Below are 19,661 nucleotides of genomic sequence, written 5' to 3'. Positions count from 1 at the left end.
AATGACCCTCTGGTAATACTTAATACTGTTGATTTTTTAATTTGCAGTAATGTGGAGGAAAGATGATTAGTAATCAGGGGATGAAAAACAATATTATAAAGTTATGAGACTAATAGGAGCTGCATTATGGCAAACCATAAATAGGTCTCTTGCCACTACTAGGAATTTGTGAAGGATGTTCATAGGACTCTCATAATTTTAAACCTGAGGGGGAAATTAAAATCAGTCTGAGAACTTCTTGTAAGATACTGGCATCTAAAGAAAAACGTCTCGGCAGCACTTCAAGTGGTAATTTCCTTGCAATGGTCTTTTGAGGCAGAGGGACAAAAGTAAAAGAAAACAACAGAAAAAGCTTGAAAGCTATTTACAGCACACTGTACTACCAGAGCAATGGTTTTGATAGCTGTTTTAGTAACTGGTTATCTCCCTGCTCAATTAAAACTTCAAGCATCCTATCTACGGGCTACTGCTTGTACCCCCGATCAAGTATGCCCAACACATAACACACTGGTTCCTGCAAGCTGAGCAGCCCACTGAGCAGGACGATATAAGCAGCCTCCAGTGGGACAGAAAGAGGGAGCGCAGACTGCCCGAGCAAGACCGAGCTTACTCTTCTCTGAAGTGTAGCAGGGAAAATTTCGTCCTGCTGGCTCAGAATTTTAATGCTCGTTGGGAGCAGGACAGAGATTTACTTGAATTGGTATGAGAGCCAAGTGTTTGTGAAAATCCCTGGGTCTCCAAACACCTCAAGCTGCTTGAAAACTTCATTTTAGCTTTTTTTTTTTGCTAAAAGTAATTCACATCATTCCAGATCAGTAATTATCATTATTATCTCGTGGCAAAAATAGTTTGAGGTTGGATTCTTATACGCTCTACAATCCTTTCCCGCTGCTCTGCCAGTAAAAAGGCATCTTAGTGTCATGAGACTCCCCTGCCTGTTGTAATCAAAGGGCCATAGAAATGTAATTGACAGCCTACCTCGTGCAAGTAGTCAAGTGTCTTTGATATTATTAGTGCTTGACATAGCAAAAAGAAAATTCTGGAGTCAACTTTGGAACAGGTTTATAGAATTTGGCAAAATATGGCAGATACTTGAATCTGAATTGCATGTTCTCCACCTGTTTGGTAGTTACAGCACTTTGCTCTTGTGCAATCGATTTAATAGCTTTTATTAGCACTGCTTTTACTTTTAAAAGCAGTTAGTATTGAATATTGAGTACCACCAATTGATTGTGTTTCATAGTATAAATACAGCAACAGAAAAAAGTAACAAGCCAAGGGGTACTTGGGGTACTTTTGCTTACCCAGTTAATACTGGCTCTGACAAAATTTCCACCTGGATCTTTGGCAATAAAGTACCTATAAATTAATCTTATGAGCATTCATCTCACCTAACTGCAAGAGTCGTAAGCTACCTCAATTAGATGTGAGGTGCACCAGCTCCCAAAAATGGGCTGTATACTTCATACTGCCACACACCATGCCATTGCTGATAAGGCACCCTGAAACTAGTGCCCACTTTTTTATGGGTTTGTGGAAACTCCTCTTTTCTGTTGGCCCTCTTCAGATACACTGAGCTAGCCCTGTGATCTGCCTAAATTTCTACATGCCTGTACCATCCTCTGCGACAAGACCTTGAGACACAGTTTGATGTGTGCCAAACGGAGGGTCCTAGCTGTGGAGAGCCATACCAACTAAGCTCTTGTAGCTTTGGACTCTGGCGCCCATCAATCATCTCATCACTTTACAGCAGAAACACCAGGCCCTGACTTTTGTGTCTCACCCTGCCACTGTCACTCCCAAGAAGCGTCCCAGGTCCCCTGCCTGCCCCTACTCTGCAAATTGATGTGACGGTGTAAGTGCCTACAGAGAACTGTCAGCTTTAGGAGACAACAGATGGGTTTGAGGAAAGTTAATACTAAGTCTTCTCCTTAGCACAGATATAGTTAAAATCTCTCCATGCAGTTCAACTGGTCAAGCTTGTTACCAAGAGGTGAATTGGTTAAAACCAAGTCAATGGTACTAACACATGCATTTTAGAAACGTAAAGGTAATTGAATTGAAGGGTTATTGAATTTCTGTTTGCTAAAGCTGGCCTATCCCCAGCCATTTCTCACAGTCTAAGCAAAGCTGGGATCCCATGCTACTAATACTACTAGTTCTGTGGCTACTGGCTTTTCTGGCCAAAATCTTTCCTGTGCACCCCCTGAATTTTCAGTCAATAGCTATGGGTTTAATGGACTGTGAACCTGATTGATTGATTAACAACTCCGCTGAAATAGAAGCGGAACAGGTTCCAGCTTCTCTCCTCTACCCTGCCCACTGAACAAGGCAAAGAAAGGTAAATTGCAGTCAGAAGCTTAAATTTTTTCAGATATTAATTAGTGCAAAAATGTCAGTTGCCCATCAGATCTTTTGCTGAACTCCTGGCTGATTTAAACCTGATTTTTTAAAAAATGCAATGTATCTGTGTCAGATTTTAGACTAGCAAACAAAAAGCAATATTTAAAGTAGTATTTTAAGTATGGATCTGTTCAGAAAGTGGCATCTTCTTTCCTGCAGTGAGCAATGGAGAAGAGAAATCAAAAAATCTTAGCAGCAGCACTCTTTGAATACTGAACAGTGGGACTTAGCAGGACACTGACATCCTTACAACTGTAGAAAAAAATATTGGCAAACTATCACAAGGTGCATGAGCTATAAAACAGGATGTGCTGGTGTACTAAACCTTGACAAATGGGCAGATTATCCCATGTTCCATCGTCTTGACATATTGAAACCATGTTGTCTAAGTCAGGGTAACGGATCTGGAATCCTTCATGACAGCTGATTATTAACTTATCGCCAGTCCTGTATGTCTTGTTATGAATCTCTGCATCTTCAACATGTGGAACAAGGCAATCTGTGACTTTATGAAAAAAAAAATAGTAACTTAATTAAAAAAACATGGCTAGCTATTCAATAATCAAGCTGTTAAGCAAAAGTTACCAGATAATGTAAGCGCTCTGCTTAAACCGTTTGGAAAATACATGCATTTCAGTAAATATGTCCTTTCCCTAGTTAACCATCGGTTACAAAGTCTATAGCACTGTAGTAGAAGCTGACGTGCTACAATAATGGATCATTCCCCCAGACTTTTTTAAGCAAACAAAATTAAGAGCATTTAGGAAGACTGTTTTTAATTTTGTCCTTCCATTCATCATGTGTGCAAATTACACCACACAGTCTGACTATCCCAAAGTCCCACGTGAAGGCAGACTCTTTGACAGCACTAAGGACAGGACGAAAGAAAAGATAAAATACAGATATGGCATGAGGAACACAGAAAAACTGCAGTTTTAGCAGAGAGACAGATGAAAATCAGGTACATTCACAAGGGTTTATCCAGCTCCATTCCACAAAATTTGTTACGAGAATGTCTTCACTTTAACCTCATGGATTCTGTTTTAAATCGGATAATTTTATGTGCCTGAATTCATATGCCTTTAGAAGGCGTGATTTTTAAGGCCCTGAGCAGCATCTCAAGTGCTTCTAGAAGACTCTCGACAAGGGAAATGACTGCAAACCTCTAGCGATATACAGGCATGGGCTCTATTACCTGTCCGTGATACATGTATCAGACAGACTTATACCTCATTGTATACACCACTGCCAAAGACACCAAAATATAAAATGAAACCCAGAAGACTAAAAAATGAAAGATGTTGTGGCAAGTGGAAGGAAAGGGCGAGGCAGGGTAAAAATCCCTCTGCTAATACTGAATAATTAAGAGATGAGCCAAGAGGATATGAAGGAGTAGTCCAGGTGACTCAAAGTTCATCCTCCTCATAAATGCAAAGGGAGATTAAACAGAAGAGAGGAAAAGATTAAATACTGGGAAAATATAATCAAAATTATCTGTCTGTCTGCCAGCAGTCAATCCATGACAGAGATGGTGATAAAAGTTTCCAGGCATCAAAACCCACAAAGTATTTCAAATAAAAGCAAGACAGTTAAAATATTATAAGCTTTTTTGATGCTGGTTTTTTTTCCAACAGTTCTACCACAAGCGGCAATTATCTTCATTTAGGAATGCAATATTTATAAAAAAAGAGACGTTTCAGAAGTCCCTTGAGACTTGCATAATAGAGAAAATTTCTGCCATTTTCATGGGTAATTCTTGCTAAAGAGGAAGAGGCAACTCTGAATTTGTATTTAGCAATTAATTGTGAGCATGCACAAAGCAAAGAGACAGCAACAGCTTGCTTGTTTGCTTAGCAGCGCAACTAGAAGAAAGATAAACTGTCATTTAGCATAGCACACAAACTACTAAGAGCAAATGTATTTCATAATGTATTTACTTATTTAGGCGAACTAGGGGATCTATTATTCTGAGACTAAATTTTACTAATATGAAGTGGAAGAGTGTTGCTTCCCCAGTTAAAACATATTTTCCTTTGTACCTTCCCATTATACGGATGTTTTCTAAAATACATTGTACTTAGCTAACTTTTAGTATGGGGTCTGGACATATTATTAGTCAAAAATTCTCCCATTTCTCTTGTTACTATTAGCTCCTTGGCTGCTGCTGCTGGTACCTCCTGCTGCCTGTAACAGGAGGGGCTGGCAGTCTGCCAGGCAGTCTGAGAACCTGCAGCAAGACGTTTTATTAGAATTTATTCATGTATAAATGCCCAAGTCTGGGAGGATGCATACCCTAACAGAAGGTTATGAAATGCACTGGGCTGGGGATGCAGACATCACCTTCAAAGACTGGACAATTTTCTCTCTCTCTTTCTCTGGCAAGTTAATCAGCAGAGGAGACAGCAGAGGATGCCCCATAAGAAATGCCTGACGCTAAGCCTTGAATGCTGTCACGAAGAGGCTGCCCTGGGCACCCCTGAGGATGGGATGAGATAGATGGGGATCCTGTTTCACAGCCACACGGGAGGAGGTCGGAGATGGATGCCAGAAGATAACATCAATGAACAGCTTACTCTCTTGGCATAACAGCTTTCTGTTGCTGTACAAATAGAGAGGTGTGTATACATACACTACAGTAAAATATGAGATTTCACTTTCAAAGCAGGGGAAATTGATTCTGTAACAATGATCTATTACAGCGACTTCATCCCCATTATTCCAAGTAACAGCTATAGATCGAATCATTTTAATCGGCTAGATGTTGGCAGAGAACAGTGATAAGTTGCTCACTGTACCATCCTTTGCCTGTGACATCCTGGCTGACTTTGATAACAGGCCTATTACAAGCCCCAGCTAAACGTCAGACCAATGGACCACAGTATTACAGCTCTTTTGCCTGATGCCTTGCGAGCAAATGCTTTCCCACTGGCTGAATTTGTGTTGTTTAGCACGTAGTCAGGCATAAATTGCAGTAGCCACCTGTCTGCAAATGACTGGATTAGCTGGCACAAATCGTGCTTGGAAAAGCTGAGAATAAGTGACTGGATTTTAAAATGTCCTGTGCTAGAAAATAAACTGCTTTATTCTAAGTACTTCTCAGCAAATCCGTGGAAGCTGCTAAACCATTTAAGGGAATACACGGTCTTTAATCAGTATCCAACAGCAATGGCTATGACTTAACGGTCCTTTCTGGCAGTTTTACACAATCTGCTTATATCTGCCATGTGAATATTAGAACAGGTCAGCCAAAAGAACGCCCTAGTTAGGAACACATTTCTTATCTTGCAGAGGCGCAGCCAGCAGGCCCGCCAGCCTGCCAGGTGCAAGGGCTCATCTTCACCTAACTTTCATGAAGATGCAGCTTTGTACATTAGGAGTTCTTGGCTTTAGCAAACAAAGTGTGTCCCCCAGCACAGGAAGACTGGTCTGAAGAGTAAAATTTGTTAAACGCTATAGTTAAAGTGCTTTAGTTTATGTGCAAACCATGCATCATCGCTCAAAACTGTTTCTTCCAGCCCATGGGGAAGGAGGACCACCCTCCCTCCTCCCAAGAGCACCTGTACCATAAAGGCAACTCAGAAGGAAGGCATGACCTGGACACTGTGGAGACAGCCACACCATCCATGGGTACCAGCTGGCTTGGCACGGCTTGTGTCTATTGCAGGTGAACTCTTACCCTCCAAAAATTGTCCCTGGTCTATGCTAATCCGGGAGGTGCTTGTAGGAATTGCTTGGGAAGTACTACTTGACATTGGCCAAAACCATGTCAGGGACCTTTGTAACACTGTAAGAGTATGTGCAGTTGAAGAACAGTGCCCTGGCCCATGCTCCGGCACTGTTTTGGGTACCAGTCTGTATGTAAACTCCAATGCAGAGGTTCAGTGCTCCTACATATCTCACTGTGGAGCGGTCTCTGAATTAGCCTTGACTACATCTAGCCACAACGCTGACAGGCTGGAATGGAGAAGAACAGGGAGAAAGGATGAAAGGAACATCATGAAGAATGGGTTGAATGCAGGGACAGCTCATCTGGCTCTTGAAAGTAAACATTTAAGAACGATATTGTCTCTTGTTATTTACTAGTGTTAAATCCATAGTACTGTGTTAGGAGGATAGTTCTGTGGATGGCAAACACAGTATTTCTGTGCATATTAAATAACACCTTCTCTTTATTGTCTTTGCTTGTATTACAACAGTGCACAGAGACTTCACCTAAGATCTGTGGCCATCATGCTAAGCACAGGTTACAAACATCATACAGTGCTTTGAACCAGGCTTAAGGATCAACAAACACTGGGCAAGACAGGTAAGAGATGAAGAAATAAAAATATTTCAGTCATCTCACAGATCCAGGGACAAAGGCAAAGAGAAACGAGTGCTGAATGTCATACAGGAAAACTGTAGCCAAACTATGTACTAGTCCACTACTTTTACTGCAGGTTCATCATCCCTGTCACTGGGAGAATGAGGCACTGAGGACATCTCGAAAGCGTCTGCCTGCAGAAGCACTGGGAGAGAAGGGTACAGCTCTTTGCTTGGTTGCCATCCCCACGTACACCGTAAATTTAGATTCAATCTCGTAGGAAAGAGGTAGCATTTGTTCCAAGTAGGGCAACAGTCTCAGCAGCCACATTATCACAGTGGGAGAAGATTAGATTAAAGTGTGAACAACATGACATATTGCTCTTAAACAGTAAATACAAAATTCCTACCTTAGAGCTTTGGTATTTATGTGCATAACTGTATTAGAATTGATGGAAGTTACAGTCACAACATGCTGTAGATCAACGTGAGAACATAACTCTAAGCACACAGATTTTTGACAGGGCATTTATTGGGCACCTAGCCATGCAACTTCATTCTCATACTGACACTTGAAATCTCCTGCCTCTTAACGAGAAATGACAGACCTATAAAATCAAATTGATTGGATGAAGAGCTCCAGGTGAATGCATTAGTTTTAAAATCAATTACATTCTGAAACAGGTTGCTTTGCTTCCTTTGGTAAATAGCATTTGTTTGTGACTAGAGATTGTTCTAGTAAACACATAATGACAATTAAATGTACATAACATATAGACATAAAATTATATGGAACCATCCTTAGCTGAATCCCAACTTCTGAGATTAACTTAAAATGAACTGCAGCATTGAGTGTTTTTACTATTCAAGCTCAGCTGGCAGTATCTGACATTTACATATACTGGGATGAGAGGCAAGTATAGTGTACAATAGCAAACATGGCAATCAGCCCCTGCCTTAAATGGGTAAGTGCAATATAAAGTTCATTTTGCCTTGTGATAGCTAATGATGAATGGTAAAACATTAACTTCTTACTTCTCCAGTAGTTGCTACAAATTTGTGCTGGTTTTGGCTGGGGTAGAGTTAACTTTCCTCATAGTAGCTAGTATGGGGCTATATGTTTTGGATTTGTGCTGGAAACAGTGTTGATAACCCAGGGATGTTTTAGTTACTGCTGAGCAGTGCTTGCACAGAGTCAAGGCCTTTCCTGCCCCTCACCCCACCCCGCCAGCGAGCAGCCTGGGGGGGCACAAGATGCTGGGAGGGGACGCGGCTGGGACAGCTGACCCCAACTGACCAAAAGGGATATCTCACACCGTATGACGTCATGCCCAGCATATAAAGCCGGGGGAAGAAGAAGGAAGGGGGGGACATTTGGAGTGATGGCATTTGTCTTCCCAAGTAACCATTACACATGATGGGGCCCTGCTTTCCCAGAGATGGCTGAACACCTGCCTGCCGATGGGAAGCAGTGAATGAATTCCTTGTTTTGTTTTGCTTGCGTGCGCGGCTTTTGCTTTACCTATTAAACTGTCTTTATCTCAACCCACGAGTCTTCTCAATTTTACTCTTCCAATTCCCTCCCCCATCCCACCCAGGGGCAGTGACTGAGCGGCTGTGTGGTGCTTAGTTGCTGGCTGGGGTTAAACCACGACAAAATTTCAAATTTCTTTTTACATATCGTTACAGAATTTCTGCAATGAGGGCTTTTATGTATGTCATTAGACAGCTGAGAATTACAAACCCTGGTATAATTCCTTCTTAACTGCTCTCCAGATGTGCCACATGTCTACAGTACCCACCTCCCTATCGTGCTCCTCTCTCATGATTCTGCTCCCATTACACAAAAGGATCACTCTAAAGAGCACTTAAGCCAATGCTTAGGTCTCATGGATCACCACTGAACCTTTGCTTAGTATTTCCTCTGAATCAGTGGTTGTATTGTGTATTGGAAAGAAGAATTAGTTCTGTCATCTAATTTTTTTTTTCCTATTGCTAAACCCTAGGATTGTTTTAATAATACCTGAGGTATTATTATACAGTTAATCAGGAAAGTACTTAAGCACTTGCTTCACTAAATCCTAAATCAGGGTCCTACTCTTCAGTCCAAATAAAAGCATTTTTGCGTATGCCTAATTTTGAGCCCAGAACTTTAACAAGACTAATCACATAATTACAGTTATGCTGAGGCTTAAGTGCTTTGCTTGATCAGAGCATTGGCTCGCAATCCCTTTTAAATGTTCTGTGCTTTAAAGTAGTGATTATGTCTTAAGCAACTGTTGTCACATCATCCATCACATTCCCATCTTCCAATTTCTTTCTTTTTTAAAAACACCCAGCTCAAACGTTGCTCACACTGACATCAGTGGCAGTGTTGCTGTTGATGGCATTGTGATCAGAAACCTCCTCCACAGATTTCCACTGGACTGGGGGGCCTGGGAAGAGGCTTGAATATTCAACAAAACATGTTAATGCTTGTTTTAACAACTGCAGTGGATGATACAGGTACTATTTCAAAGATGCACATCAAAATTCCTTGAAGCTACCTGCAGTGGTTAAGAAAACAGATTTTCCAAGCTTTATAGCTTTTTCTGGCAGTTCGAATACCCAGTTTAGACATATGCTGCTGTCGCTCTACATGTATTTTTTCCTAAATAACCATGAGATGAGAGACAAGGGCATTTATGAAAGGTGGCTGTAACAGGAGAAGGTGTGAATTTCATACATACATTATTTTTAAAGGCATCAGGTTGTTTCTTTGAAGCTGCCCCACACCATCGTTATGACCAGGTGTTATTGGCCCCCATTGCCTTTATGTTCTACACATCAGCTGTCTCAGTGTGTCCCTCACAGCCCTGTGGCCTGTGGCCTCACGCTTGTCCAGGAGTCCATATTCTACCAAGGCCTCTCCTGCCAACAGGGCAGCTACCTGAAAGACCATGGACCACTTACCAGCTGCCTCTGGCTACTCTCTCCGCTATCTCATGCACCACTTTCACACAGGCCACTGTTTAGGGTTGTTCCCTTCACGTGCATCTCCTGAGCATGGTCCTCCCAGGCCTGGCTTGCTCCTGTTGGGGCACATCCCTCCATGCACCCCTGTTCCAGCACAGGATTCTCACACCCACCCACCCATCAGCATAAACAAGCACTTGCAGTTTTTATACGTGCTGAGCGATGCATGATCCTATGTGGTAAGTGTGTTTATGAGCCACATAAGTCTTCAACTACTTTTGAATGAAGTCCATATATTTATCTGATTTTAAATGATGGAAGGCATCCTGAAATAGAATTTGTCTTGCTCCACCTTGAAGACAACGAGGCAATGGCTAATGACTTCAGTGGAGAAGTCACAACACTAAGACGTGCACGCTTGATTTAACTAACACTTTTCGTCTGTTGATTTTAATAGCTCTGTTGACCAGAAATAAATAAATAAAAATAACAAGTTATAGCTTTAATATACTTGGTGAAATAAATTGTGCTGCTTGGATGTATTTTTTGTGAAAATCTACATTTATGATATTCAAATTAATCCTGTCTCTATCTAACTCCTAGAAGAAGAAAGTAATTTAACGTCCTAATTATTTAAAACCAAATACAATTTCAAAAATGCAATATAATAAAAATAAATTGGTTTATGCCATAATAGTCTGAATTATCTCAAAGCAAACTTCTACTGTGACTTTAAACTTCTGCAGTCCAGGTGCATTTGATTTTCCTACTTGAATCATGCACATGTCATAACATATAATTGTTTAAAACTCCTGATTAGCAGCAGCAGTAGCATTGGAAATTCATTATATTTTCCTAGTAAGCTATTACAGAAAGGAGTATTAAGACAGCTTTAATAAATAGTTACAAACAGTTTACTGATACTGGAGGTTGTTTTTTCTCTCTGCACCAATTTGTAACTAGGTAAAAGGAGAAATGTATTTTCCTTCAGATTTCCTTATGTTCCTTTCAACACATGCGCACGTGCACCCACACAGCCTCTCACAGTACAGATTTAACTGACAAATGGGGATTATGGATGGGATGTATGGGAAACTAAAGTACGTGTCAAATAAGATGCAGTAAAATGGATGCCAGTCTTTTGTGTTTTGTGCTGAGACACGCGGACGTGGTACATGGACAAGTGAGAAGAACGGACACTGGTGAAATGCTTTAAGAAAACTGACTTACCTTCTTGTAGGCACACAGGTTTATCACTTGGTTTCCAGCTCAGGGAGCCATTAAAGTGTCTCACACAAAGTTTTTTTGAAGTACCATTAAGCCTGTATCCTTCTTGGCAATGAAACCGGACTACCACACTTTCAAAGAAAACACCTGCACTGGGTGTCTTGTATCCGTGTTCAGGAGCTCCAGGATCAGCACATGCATGTAGGTCATCAAACCCTATGTCAGACAAAGATACAATCAAACTGTGTTCATTTACTCCCCCTGCAGCCGTAGTTGTGCTTTTTCTAGGTTTTTCCATTTGACACTTAATTTTCATGGGGGCCTCACATCATCCCTTAATGACCACTAGCAACCCTACCTGGGTACCGGGCACTCTAGACTCGGGAGTGGACCAACCTCCAGCTCCAGCAGAAATACTCAGGTGACAGAAATAATCCTGTCTTGTCGTGCAGCTACTGAGGAAGCAAAGCCAACCACACTCCTCGGTAGCTGACCTGTATAAAAATAAAGCACTTGACCCAACCTACCTGTGGGGATTGCACAGTAATGTATCTGTAATTACTCTTGGGGACTATGGGATTTTGGAGGTCTGATACAGTCAGTGGAAAGAATAATAATGTGTCAGAAGCCGAGAGGAAGAGGAAATAAAGAAAAGGGCACGAAGCCTAACTGCCATCCAAACACATAGCAACTAAAATAGAAGATGAGCTGCCAGGTACAGGGAGATTATGACCTGGGAGGGAGCTCTACCACAGGGAAAAGGGACACTGGATGTGTCCCTTTTGGATGTATGTGATCCCCCTATCACGTTGGTTTGGTGGCCCTACCAAATTCTTAAAACGCTGTTATGGGAGCGCAGTATTACTGCATTGATGCCAGAAGGGAGTTTGTAAAGCCCTTTACTTCCACAAAGTTAACTGTAAAATAACAAACAAAAACCCAACAGTTGCAATCATAAAATGTGACTGTTTATCACTTTATCAAACTCATTTCAATGTCATTTGCATAAACTGAAGCTTTTTTATACTGCAAAGCAACAAAGGTTTAGTGCAGCACTGAACAAGTACTGCATACTGAAAGAGCAAATAGCTTTGGAAGAGGAACAGCAGGGGGGCAATTAATGCCGGTGGGAGGGATGCCTGGAAAATTTGAACATCATTGCGTTGTAGCTTTAATGTTTTGAGTTTAAAAGAATAGTATCAGAGAGCCTCAACTACTTCCTGCATGATAAGCACGAAGTGCCTCCGTGGTACAGTCAGAGAGCAGGAAGGTATTACAGTAGCAGACTTTTCAAACTAAATCTCCGTTTCCCCAGGCCAAATCATTCCCTCCACTGAAGGGCTCCGTGTGCCGCTGTGGCAGCCAAATGGAGAGCACTGAAGGTGGTAAAGGGCTCTTGCATCTGAACACTGAATTTCTCCCTTCAGTCCCCTGGCTGAAGGCTGCCAGTGGAGAAGAGAAGCTGTACACGCTGAGCCGCTGTGTTGTACGTACAATTACCTGTCCCCGCGAGCAGAGGCAGGGCACGCCGTGGGGTCACCAGGGAGGATTGCATTTTCCTGACTCCATACACGGCTGATTTTATGTGGGTCCAGGTCGCTGCACTGAACTCCCCCACCAAGCTACAATTTCCAGGAGGTGACCTGAGGGTCAGAACCCAGCCCGAATAACTACATGCCACACGTGCCGGAGAGAGCCATCACCTACACCCAGCGTCTGCTCCTCTGCAGTGCACCGATAGCCGGGGCACTTCACCTGAAGGGATTTCACTAGTGTCCCCTCTCTTTGCGCTGCTGAAGCAGCACAAGAGCAGCAGAGCATCTGCTCTTACGCGGTTTTACTCCTCCGTCCAGTGAAGTTTATCATGAGAACTGAAGGGCAGTGCAGTAGCCAAGTCAAACAAATCTCTGAACTTCACGCCTGCTCATCTGCCACATGGCTCAAGACCTCCAGTGCAAGTTGCCCAAGTCTCTCTATCATTTGCTATCATGACAAACAAGGAGAAATACAGTCACTATGTTCATGGGATTGCACACTGTAGGCAATACTTAATAATAGAGACGGGCTGTCCATTTTTACTGGAGATAAAGAAGCTTCTTATGCTTCAGGCAGCAAACGCACATCCTTCAATAAAGTCAGTGATGATCTTAATTATTTTCCATTAAACCAAGGGATAACACAACATTTAGCTCAATTTTGTTACTTTGGTAATCTCAGAATTTGCACTCAGGCAAGGAATATTATAACCCACCTTGAAGTGTGTGTCCTTTCTTACTAGCTGCATCAGGGAAAAGTACATAACTGCCTACTGCTATGCCTCTGCAACAACAGAAAAAAGAAAGGTGCTGAGGTCACATACAATTTGCCTGGTAAAAAAATGAGCCAAGCGCATTTCTCAGTTTTCATTAAGTCAAATATGCAAAGTTAGAGATTTTGGGACTGTCAGCACAAAACCCAACATAGAAGGCAAGAATGTTTTTTTTCCCTGATGCAGCCTCATTCTGTGACCCTACTGCCACTTTTCTGGTGACCTTTCACAAGCAAAGATTTTCATTCCTCCTAGGGATCATTTTGCAGAAGCTGGTCTCTTAGGTTCTTTTTCTTGAGCGCAGTTTGTGAGCAGGCAAATCTATCCCCAGGGGGAATTCCCAAAAAGGAACTGGAACATGAATGGAAAAATTGAATTATGTGCCCTCTAGTTTCTACAAAGCCAGTAGCCAGCTGTTAGTCAGCTACTGAATAAGAGATGACACATGGAATCAGCACAGGATCACTGCTTCCATGCAGCATTTCCAGTGCTTGTTCCTGAAGCAAGGAAGAAGGGAAAAGCCTCAGGGACTAGCCAGTTAGGCGGATTACACATGCAATGAAGTAACTTCTCACGGGAAGATCATAAAGGCAAACCAAACAAAACCCCAGCCCCATCTTTTCCATAGATATCAACAGTAGACTTGGCCCAAGTCTTAGTGCTACTAAACTCACTGGAAGTCACTTGTATGGCAAGCTTCTTTTTGAAGATGTATATGATCCAGTCACAAAGCAGTGAAGCCAATGCTGTGCCACCTCTTCCTGTGCTTTGCCTGAGAAGGAGGCAAGGAGGAGTGCGAGGGAGGTATAGCGAGGCTGGCCGCTGTGCTGAGGATCTCCCCGTGCACAGCGGGCACCGCAGGTGTTTTGAAGGGGCCATTACAATCTAGAGAAGCCAGGAACTGCTCTAATTTTCACCAGGGCTGCTCCTCTCTTGCACAAGAGGCGTGTTGGGTGTTTCAACAGCTTATTTAGCTGAGAGCTAAGTTCATCAGTCTTTTCCAATTTAAGTATGAAACTTCTGGTACAATATTCAAGAACTACAATGCGGAAACATCCCTGAGAATTGCCATCTTCCAGTTGTCCTTAATGATATCAGACTTGGACCCTTTACATAATAATCCTTTTCATATAATCTCATCTAGTTAAGCTCCACCCTATCAAAGATGAGTAAATGCATGTCTTCAATGAAATACAGCTTGGTAAATCATAGAATCATAGAATCGTTAAGGTTGGAAAAGACCCTTAAGATCATCGAGTCCAACCGTTAACCCAGCACTGCCAAGTCCACCACTAAACTGTGTCCTCAAGCACCATGTCTACCTGTCTTTTAAATACCTCCAGGGATGGAAACTCAACCCTTCCCTGGGCAGCCTGTTCCAATGCCTGAATTAAGTCCTTTTTTCTCACAATCTTTAGTTTCTTTCCTTTTTCAAAGCTATGCATTTAAGAGCAGCTACTCAAAGTTGTGATACAGTATTTTTATAATGGCAGGAGTAACCTCACGTTATAGACGGGACATCTTTTGCTTTGGTCCCTTTAGAACCTGATGAAACCAGCCAAAACAGTTTTCAGCCAGAGCCACAAGATAAGGCTTTGGAAAGAACCATAAAAGTTACATAAATGGGAAAGCCAATCTTTTGTTTATAATAGAAAGGCGTTATCCTGCAGGAAGGAGATATAAAGATAAATAAGATAGATACAAAATAACTTAGAACTACAATGGGTTCTGTTTCTTTATAAACCCTTCAATGAGTCTTTGGGGAAAAGAATGAAATTTTATTTTGACTACTGGACTTTTTCTCCTGGTTACAAAGAGAAAAGGGGGAATCATCAGCACCTACTAGTAAAAACTATACGACACACTTGTCAAATAAAGCAGTAAATTTTCATGTTACCTATACAGTAAAAATTTAGTAAGGTCAGCAGCCATCATCATAATCAACACTGCATCACTAGAAACAACTTTATGGGATGATATTGGATGGCTTTAAATCCCTAAAGTGAAAATTACACAATTACTGCTGGAACTGACTATTTCAGTAATCAAAATAGCTTAATATTTAGTCTAAGTTGCAGACTTTCAGTATCATGGCACCTTTAAGGGATGTTGTGTAAAATATAATGAATAGTACCTTCTGATAAGGTTAATGAGTACATAAGGTCATCATCACCAGTAAAGCACGCAGTTGATACAGAACATATTTTGGTGGCGGTATTTAGCATATTTCTACTGTTGGACGAACAGGAGGTCGTCAGAAAATAGCAATGTTCTTAACCTGGATAAAACACAAGCAGTTTACCTGGGTTCCTATTTTACCTAAATTACTTGGTATTGTCAGTCAGATAAAAATGATGTTAAATTAATCAGAAGACTGAAAAATAAGCAATGCCCTCCTTGGGGTGTAAAATGAACCATTATAATTCATTTGAACGGACTGTATTTCTAGAACTCTGCATTATATGTTCTCAAACATACAATGATTCATCTTGTCCCCAATGAAAAGCTTGAAATATTGGAAGCCAGCGGAAAATAACATATTTGTGATGACAAGAGATCATGATAGCTACCACTGAACTTCAGACGTGCCTGAAAAAAGGCAGGAGGAAGAATCCCTCAGCTCTTCCTGTCATTCTCTATTTCTCCACACCTTTTTCTCAGTTTCCTCTTTTGTTTTCCTTGTTTCCCTCTTCCCTCACCTCTGTATCTTACAGCTCCTTGTAAATTCATGGTGCCGGCAAGGTGATTTCTAATCTAGATTTGATGGACGTCGTTGCCTCTAAAACTGCTATATAGCATTTCACTGACACACTGGTGATGCATGTTAGCTCAGGAATGGCTGTACTCATTCTTGAACAGAGACATTACTCTCATTCCAGTTTGTTACATACACACAGTGAAGGAAAAGTGACATAATGTGTAATAATATTAAAGATATAGAGTATTTTCAGTATTTGTCTTCAGTAGGATGGAGAATGGGCTTCTCGTACAGCAACACCTGCATTTGTGTTCACTATATCAGCGAGTCCGTTCTATCCCAGTCGGTGGTGGAGGGAGGCAGAGGCTTTGCAGCCTGTGGCAGGACCAGACTGCCTGCATGCACATTTTATAAGGCATCTGTAAACACTGCAGGAGCAGGTTACCTTAGGCCAGCTCTCAGTAAAAAGCCATATTAGGACTAAAGCAGAAGGGCCACAAGTGCAAACATGCCAAGGGCTTGCTTGTCTTGTACAAAGGAAAAGTAATTTTCATCCCTTGAAGAGTTTCTGCTCTGTTTCTGTGAAAGCCACGCAGGCACAGCATTTTGTGCCTGTGGCTGTTTATGCTTCCTCGCTGTTAATGACGTTAATTGAACTATCCACATACCCCTGTAACAAGAAAAGAAAGGATGTGCTTCGATTAGCATCTAGCCTCGGAAGTGAAATGAAATTATAAACTTGTGATTTCATTAGTGAAATGCCTGTTAAAATCTAAACTCTCTTTAATCCCTTAAGGGTCACTAATGCTTCAGCTGCCCTGAGACTTCAGCAGTTTTGTAAAACCCTGCCCTGTTTAAGATGTGAATCACAACCTCCCTCGCTATCCTTGCAGAACATACTCCCAACTCCCAGCACTGCTGGATATTCCTCCTCACTTGGCTGAGCCTTATCCAGGGCAGCCCAACAAGCCACTGGAAGAAAGGGAGAAGTTCAAATTACTTTGTAGGAGAAACAGAACAGCAAATAAGACCTCCAGGGGGTGGGTACTTTGCTTAAGCCACAAGCTGATCTATAAAATCAAGAACACCATTAAGCTTCATTCTTCTTCATATAACCCAAGAGCGTCAGAGCAGAAAAATAAGAAAATCAGTGTGTAATGCAGTTCACGAGCACCAAAACCACCTATCTGCAACAAAAAAATGAACATGCAAGCCCTGCCCGAAGGGCAACAGGCTCCAAGAGAGGCAACTGATCATTCGAAAGGCTGAAAGGTTGCCTCATTTGCAATTCCTCATTTTTGTTATCTTTCCATTTCATGCCTACTGCTCCCCAACCCTGGCCTCCCACTTCTGTTCCTCATCCTTCTTCATCCCAACCCACCCCAAGCCAACTCACCACCTGCCCTTGCACCCTCCTATTAAGACCTCCATGCTCCCAAATCTTGCCCACTACCATGCTCACCACCTCTCTTTCTCCTCTTCTCAATGTGCGCTTGGAAAGGAGCAGTCACTCAGAGGTGCTCCTAAGAGCAATGGTCAGCTCAACCTCAAAATCCCTATCAGGTGTGACAAATCCCTGGACATTTCTGTGCTAAATTAAACTGACAACTCCCTGGAAAGCCTAAGGATTGCTACTCCCTCCAGAGCGGGCACAGGGGAAGGAACATGAGGAACCGTAACCAGGGCAAAGCACCCATGGAGGGCAGAAGGCGTCTTCCAGGAGCCACGCTGGAGCTGCTTCTGCCTGGGAACCTCGCCAGGGAGAAAGGGGGAAAAGCTGCATTGTCAGCAGGGCAGGTTCAAGGGCCCTGCGTAGATGATTGCAGATGTAGTAACAGCATCTTTATTTCAGGGGTCATGCCTCCAATTAGTTACTCCAATTACCATTCAACGCTCAGGGATGATAGCACACCCCAGCTGGTGCTTGACCAAATTTCATACAGCAAGGAACAAGCTGAATTTTCTACCCATGGAGGTGATCACCATTTTTAATTTTGAATGTGAACCTTGATACAGGATTCTTTTACTGCCTTGACATTAGGCTAATGCATGAGGAAAAACCACTTAAAATTGCTGGAAAAGGAAGATGGTTTAGAATACAATCAGCAGAGCACTTCAGCAAACCCAGAGCAAACTAAAAAGATGCATTTGTTTCTTCTCGAAAATGAGTTTCTTCTAATTAACATCTTAAACAGCACAGGCCTGTCCCTTTAATCTTAACGTCTCACAATTAATATAGCTATGTCATCTTTGTAAATAAGCCATTTCATTTATAACACAAGAAGCACTTGTTGTTTCCAGCCTTTTGTAATCCAACAAGTCTGACTGCATAATTTATGAACTGTTATGAAATGTCATATGCTACTGGGTGATCCTCTGAACCTCCCGTCACTTAAATGAAAAACAAAAGGCAGAAAGTCAATGTGCTGGTGGTTCTGCTGACAGAGCCCTGTTCTTCTATGTTTTTATTAGAGTTACCGTGTTACCATGGCTATCCTGAGGTAAGATTCAGGGTGAATAAAGGCCAATTTATCGCACAAGAAATCCCACAACCTGCTCCCAGTTTCTAAACATTTCAACTGGATATTTAGTTTTCGAACAAAGCCATTGAAAATTATAACACTTGCATGCTGAGGCCTAAACTGAGGGCAGTTCAAATCAAGCATTAGGCAGAATAACTAAAAACCCGAAGCCAGAGCTTGTTCAGCTTTCTGAAAATATAAGGTGAATATTTTCTTCATTTCCATTTATTCAGCTAGTTCAGTTTAATGAGTAGTTCTATTCAAGCTGCAAACTCTACCACAAATTCAAAAAGTATAAAACCAGGGTTTTCTTTGCTATTCGGTGAAAAGGAAGCAGGTGAGAATGAATTTAGTTTCCTTGTTACAGATAATATTTCACATTTCTAAGTGAATTTTAAATATAAAATGTGCTTAAATAAGCTTATTTTTATGCATATTTATTATACTTAAGGTAATTTTAACAACTGTAAAATGGTTCTTCTTTAAAATGGTAGTTCCACGCTTCTTATCTGAACCCTGAGTATCTATGAATTCTAATGCAAACAAACATGCTTTGACATAGACAATGAGTTTCTGAAACAATCTAATTCAAAAAAATAATCAAATCTTTTACCATGATAAAAACAAGGATGCAGTAAATGCACATTAAGCTCTATATATGCTTCAATAAATGGGCCCATACCTTACACATCCTCCTATTCCTTATGCTGATAAGGCACTGTAATAAAGATGATATTTGCCAACATGTGCTTGTTGACTGGTGACCCATAAGAATCATCACAAGGAATTAAATGTGTACAAATCCAAAATATAAAATATTAATATATCACTTATGCCAAGATTTCCTTTTTACTGATTTAAATTAATAAGTAAGCTCATTACTTTGATTTAAATCAACCAACCCCACTTGTATTTTCATCCTCATATGTAACATTTTATATATTATGTCTAAGGATTTCATTAGAGTTGCAATATTGTCGATGTGGGAATCCAGCCTTAGGTCACTAAACAGGATTAATAACAACACAGAAAGCTACTAATAAAAAAGTGCCAAATAAAATAAAACTACACTCCCATAATTTAAAGAATGTTATGGGCCTGCTGTGTTTTTAAAAAGCAGTATCTAAGTATTGTTTATCTGTCCCATATTTTTAGCACTCTGGAAAAAATTAATTACCGTTACCAAGAGTTAGTTTAAACATTTTTAGTCTAGACAGGCATCCCTTAGGAAATATAGCAAAAAAAC

At 41.3% G+C, this 19,661-nt stretch overlaps 1 protein-coding gene across 1 annotated transcript in view; it reads right to left on the bottom strand.

Annotated features, from left to right (window-relative positions):
* The window catches only part of SUSD4 (sushi domain containing 4), a 74,290-nt gene that overhangs the window by 19,941 nt on the left and 34,688 nt on the right, over positions 1–19,661 (bottom strand). Inside the window, exons 3-4 of the mRNA XM_087777052.1 lie at positions 10,891–11,103; positions 2,729–2,908 (exon numbers count right to left, since the gene is read on the bottom strand). Coding sequence (XP_087633178.1) covers positions 2,729–2,908; positions 10,891–11,103 — 393 coding nt within the window. The remainder of the gene's footprint in view (positions 1–2,728; positions 2,909–10,890; positions 11,104–19,661) is intronic.

The sequence above is a fragment of the Nipponia nippon genome, unplaced genomic scaffold (assembly GCF_047370975.1).
Source record: "Nipponia nippon isolate SJK-2023a ecotype South Korea unplaced genomic scaffold, ASM4737097v1 scaffold_4, whole genome shotgun sequence".
Lineage (NCBI taxonomy): Eukaryota > Metazoa > Chordata > Aves > Pelecaniformes > Threskiornithidae > Nipponia > Nipponia nippon.
This window is presented reverse-complemented; position numbering and strand designations above follow the sequence as displayed.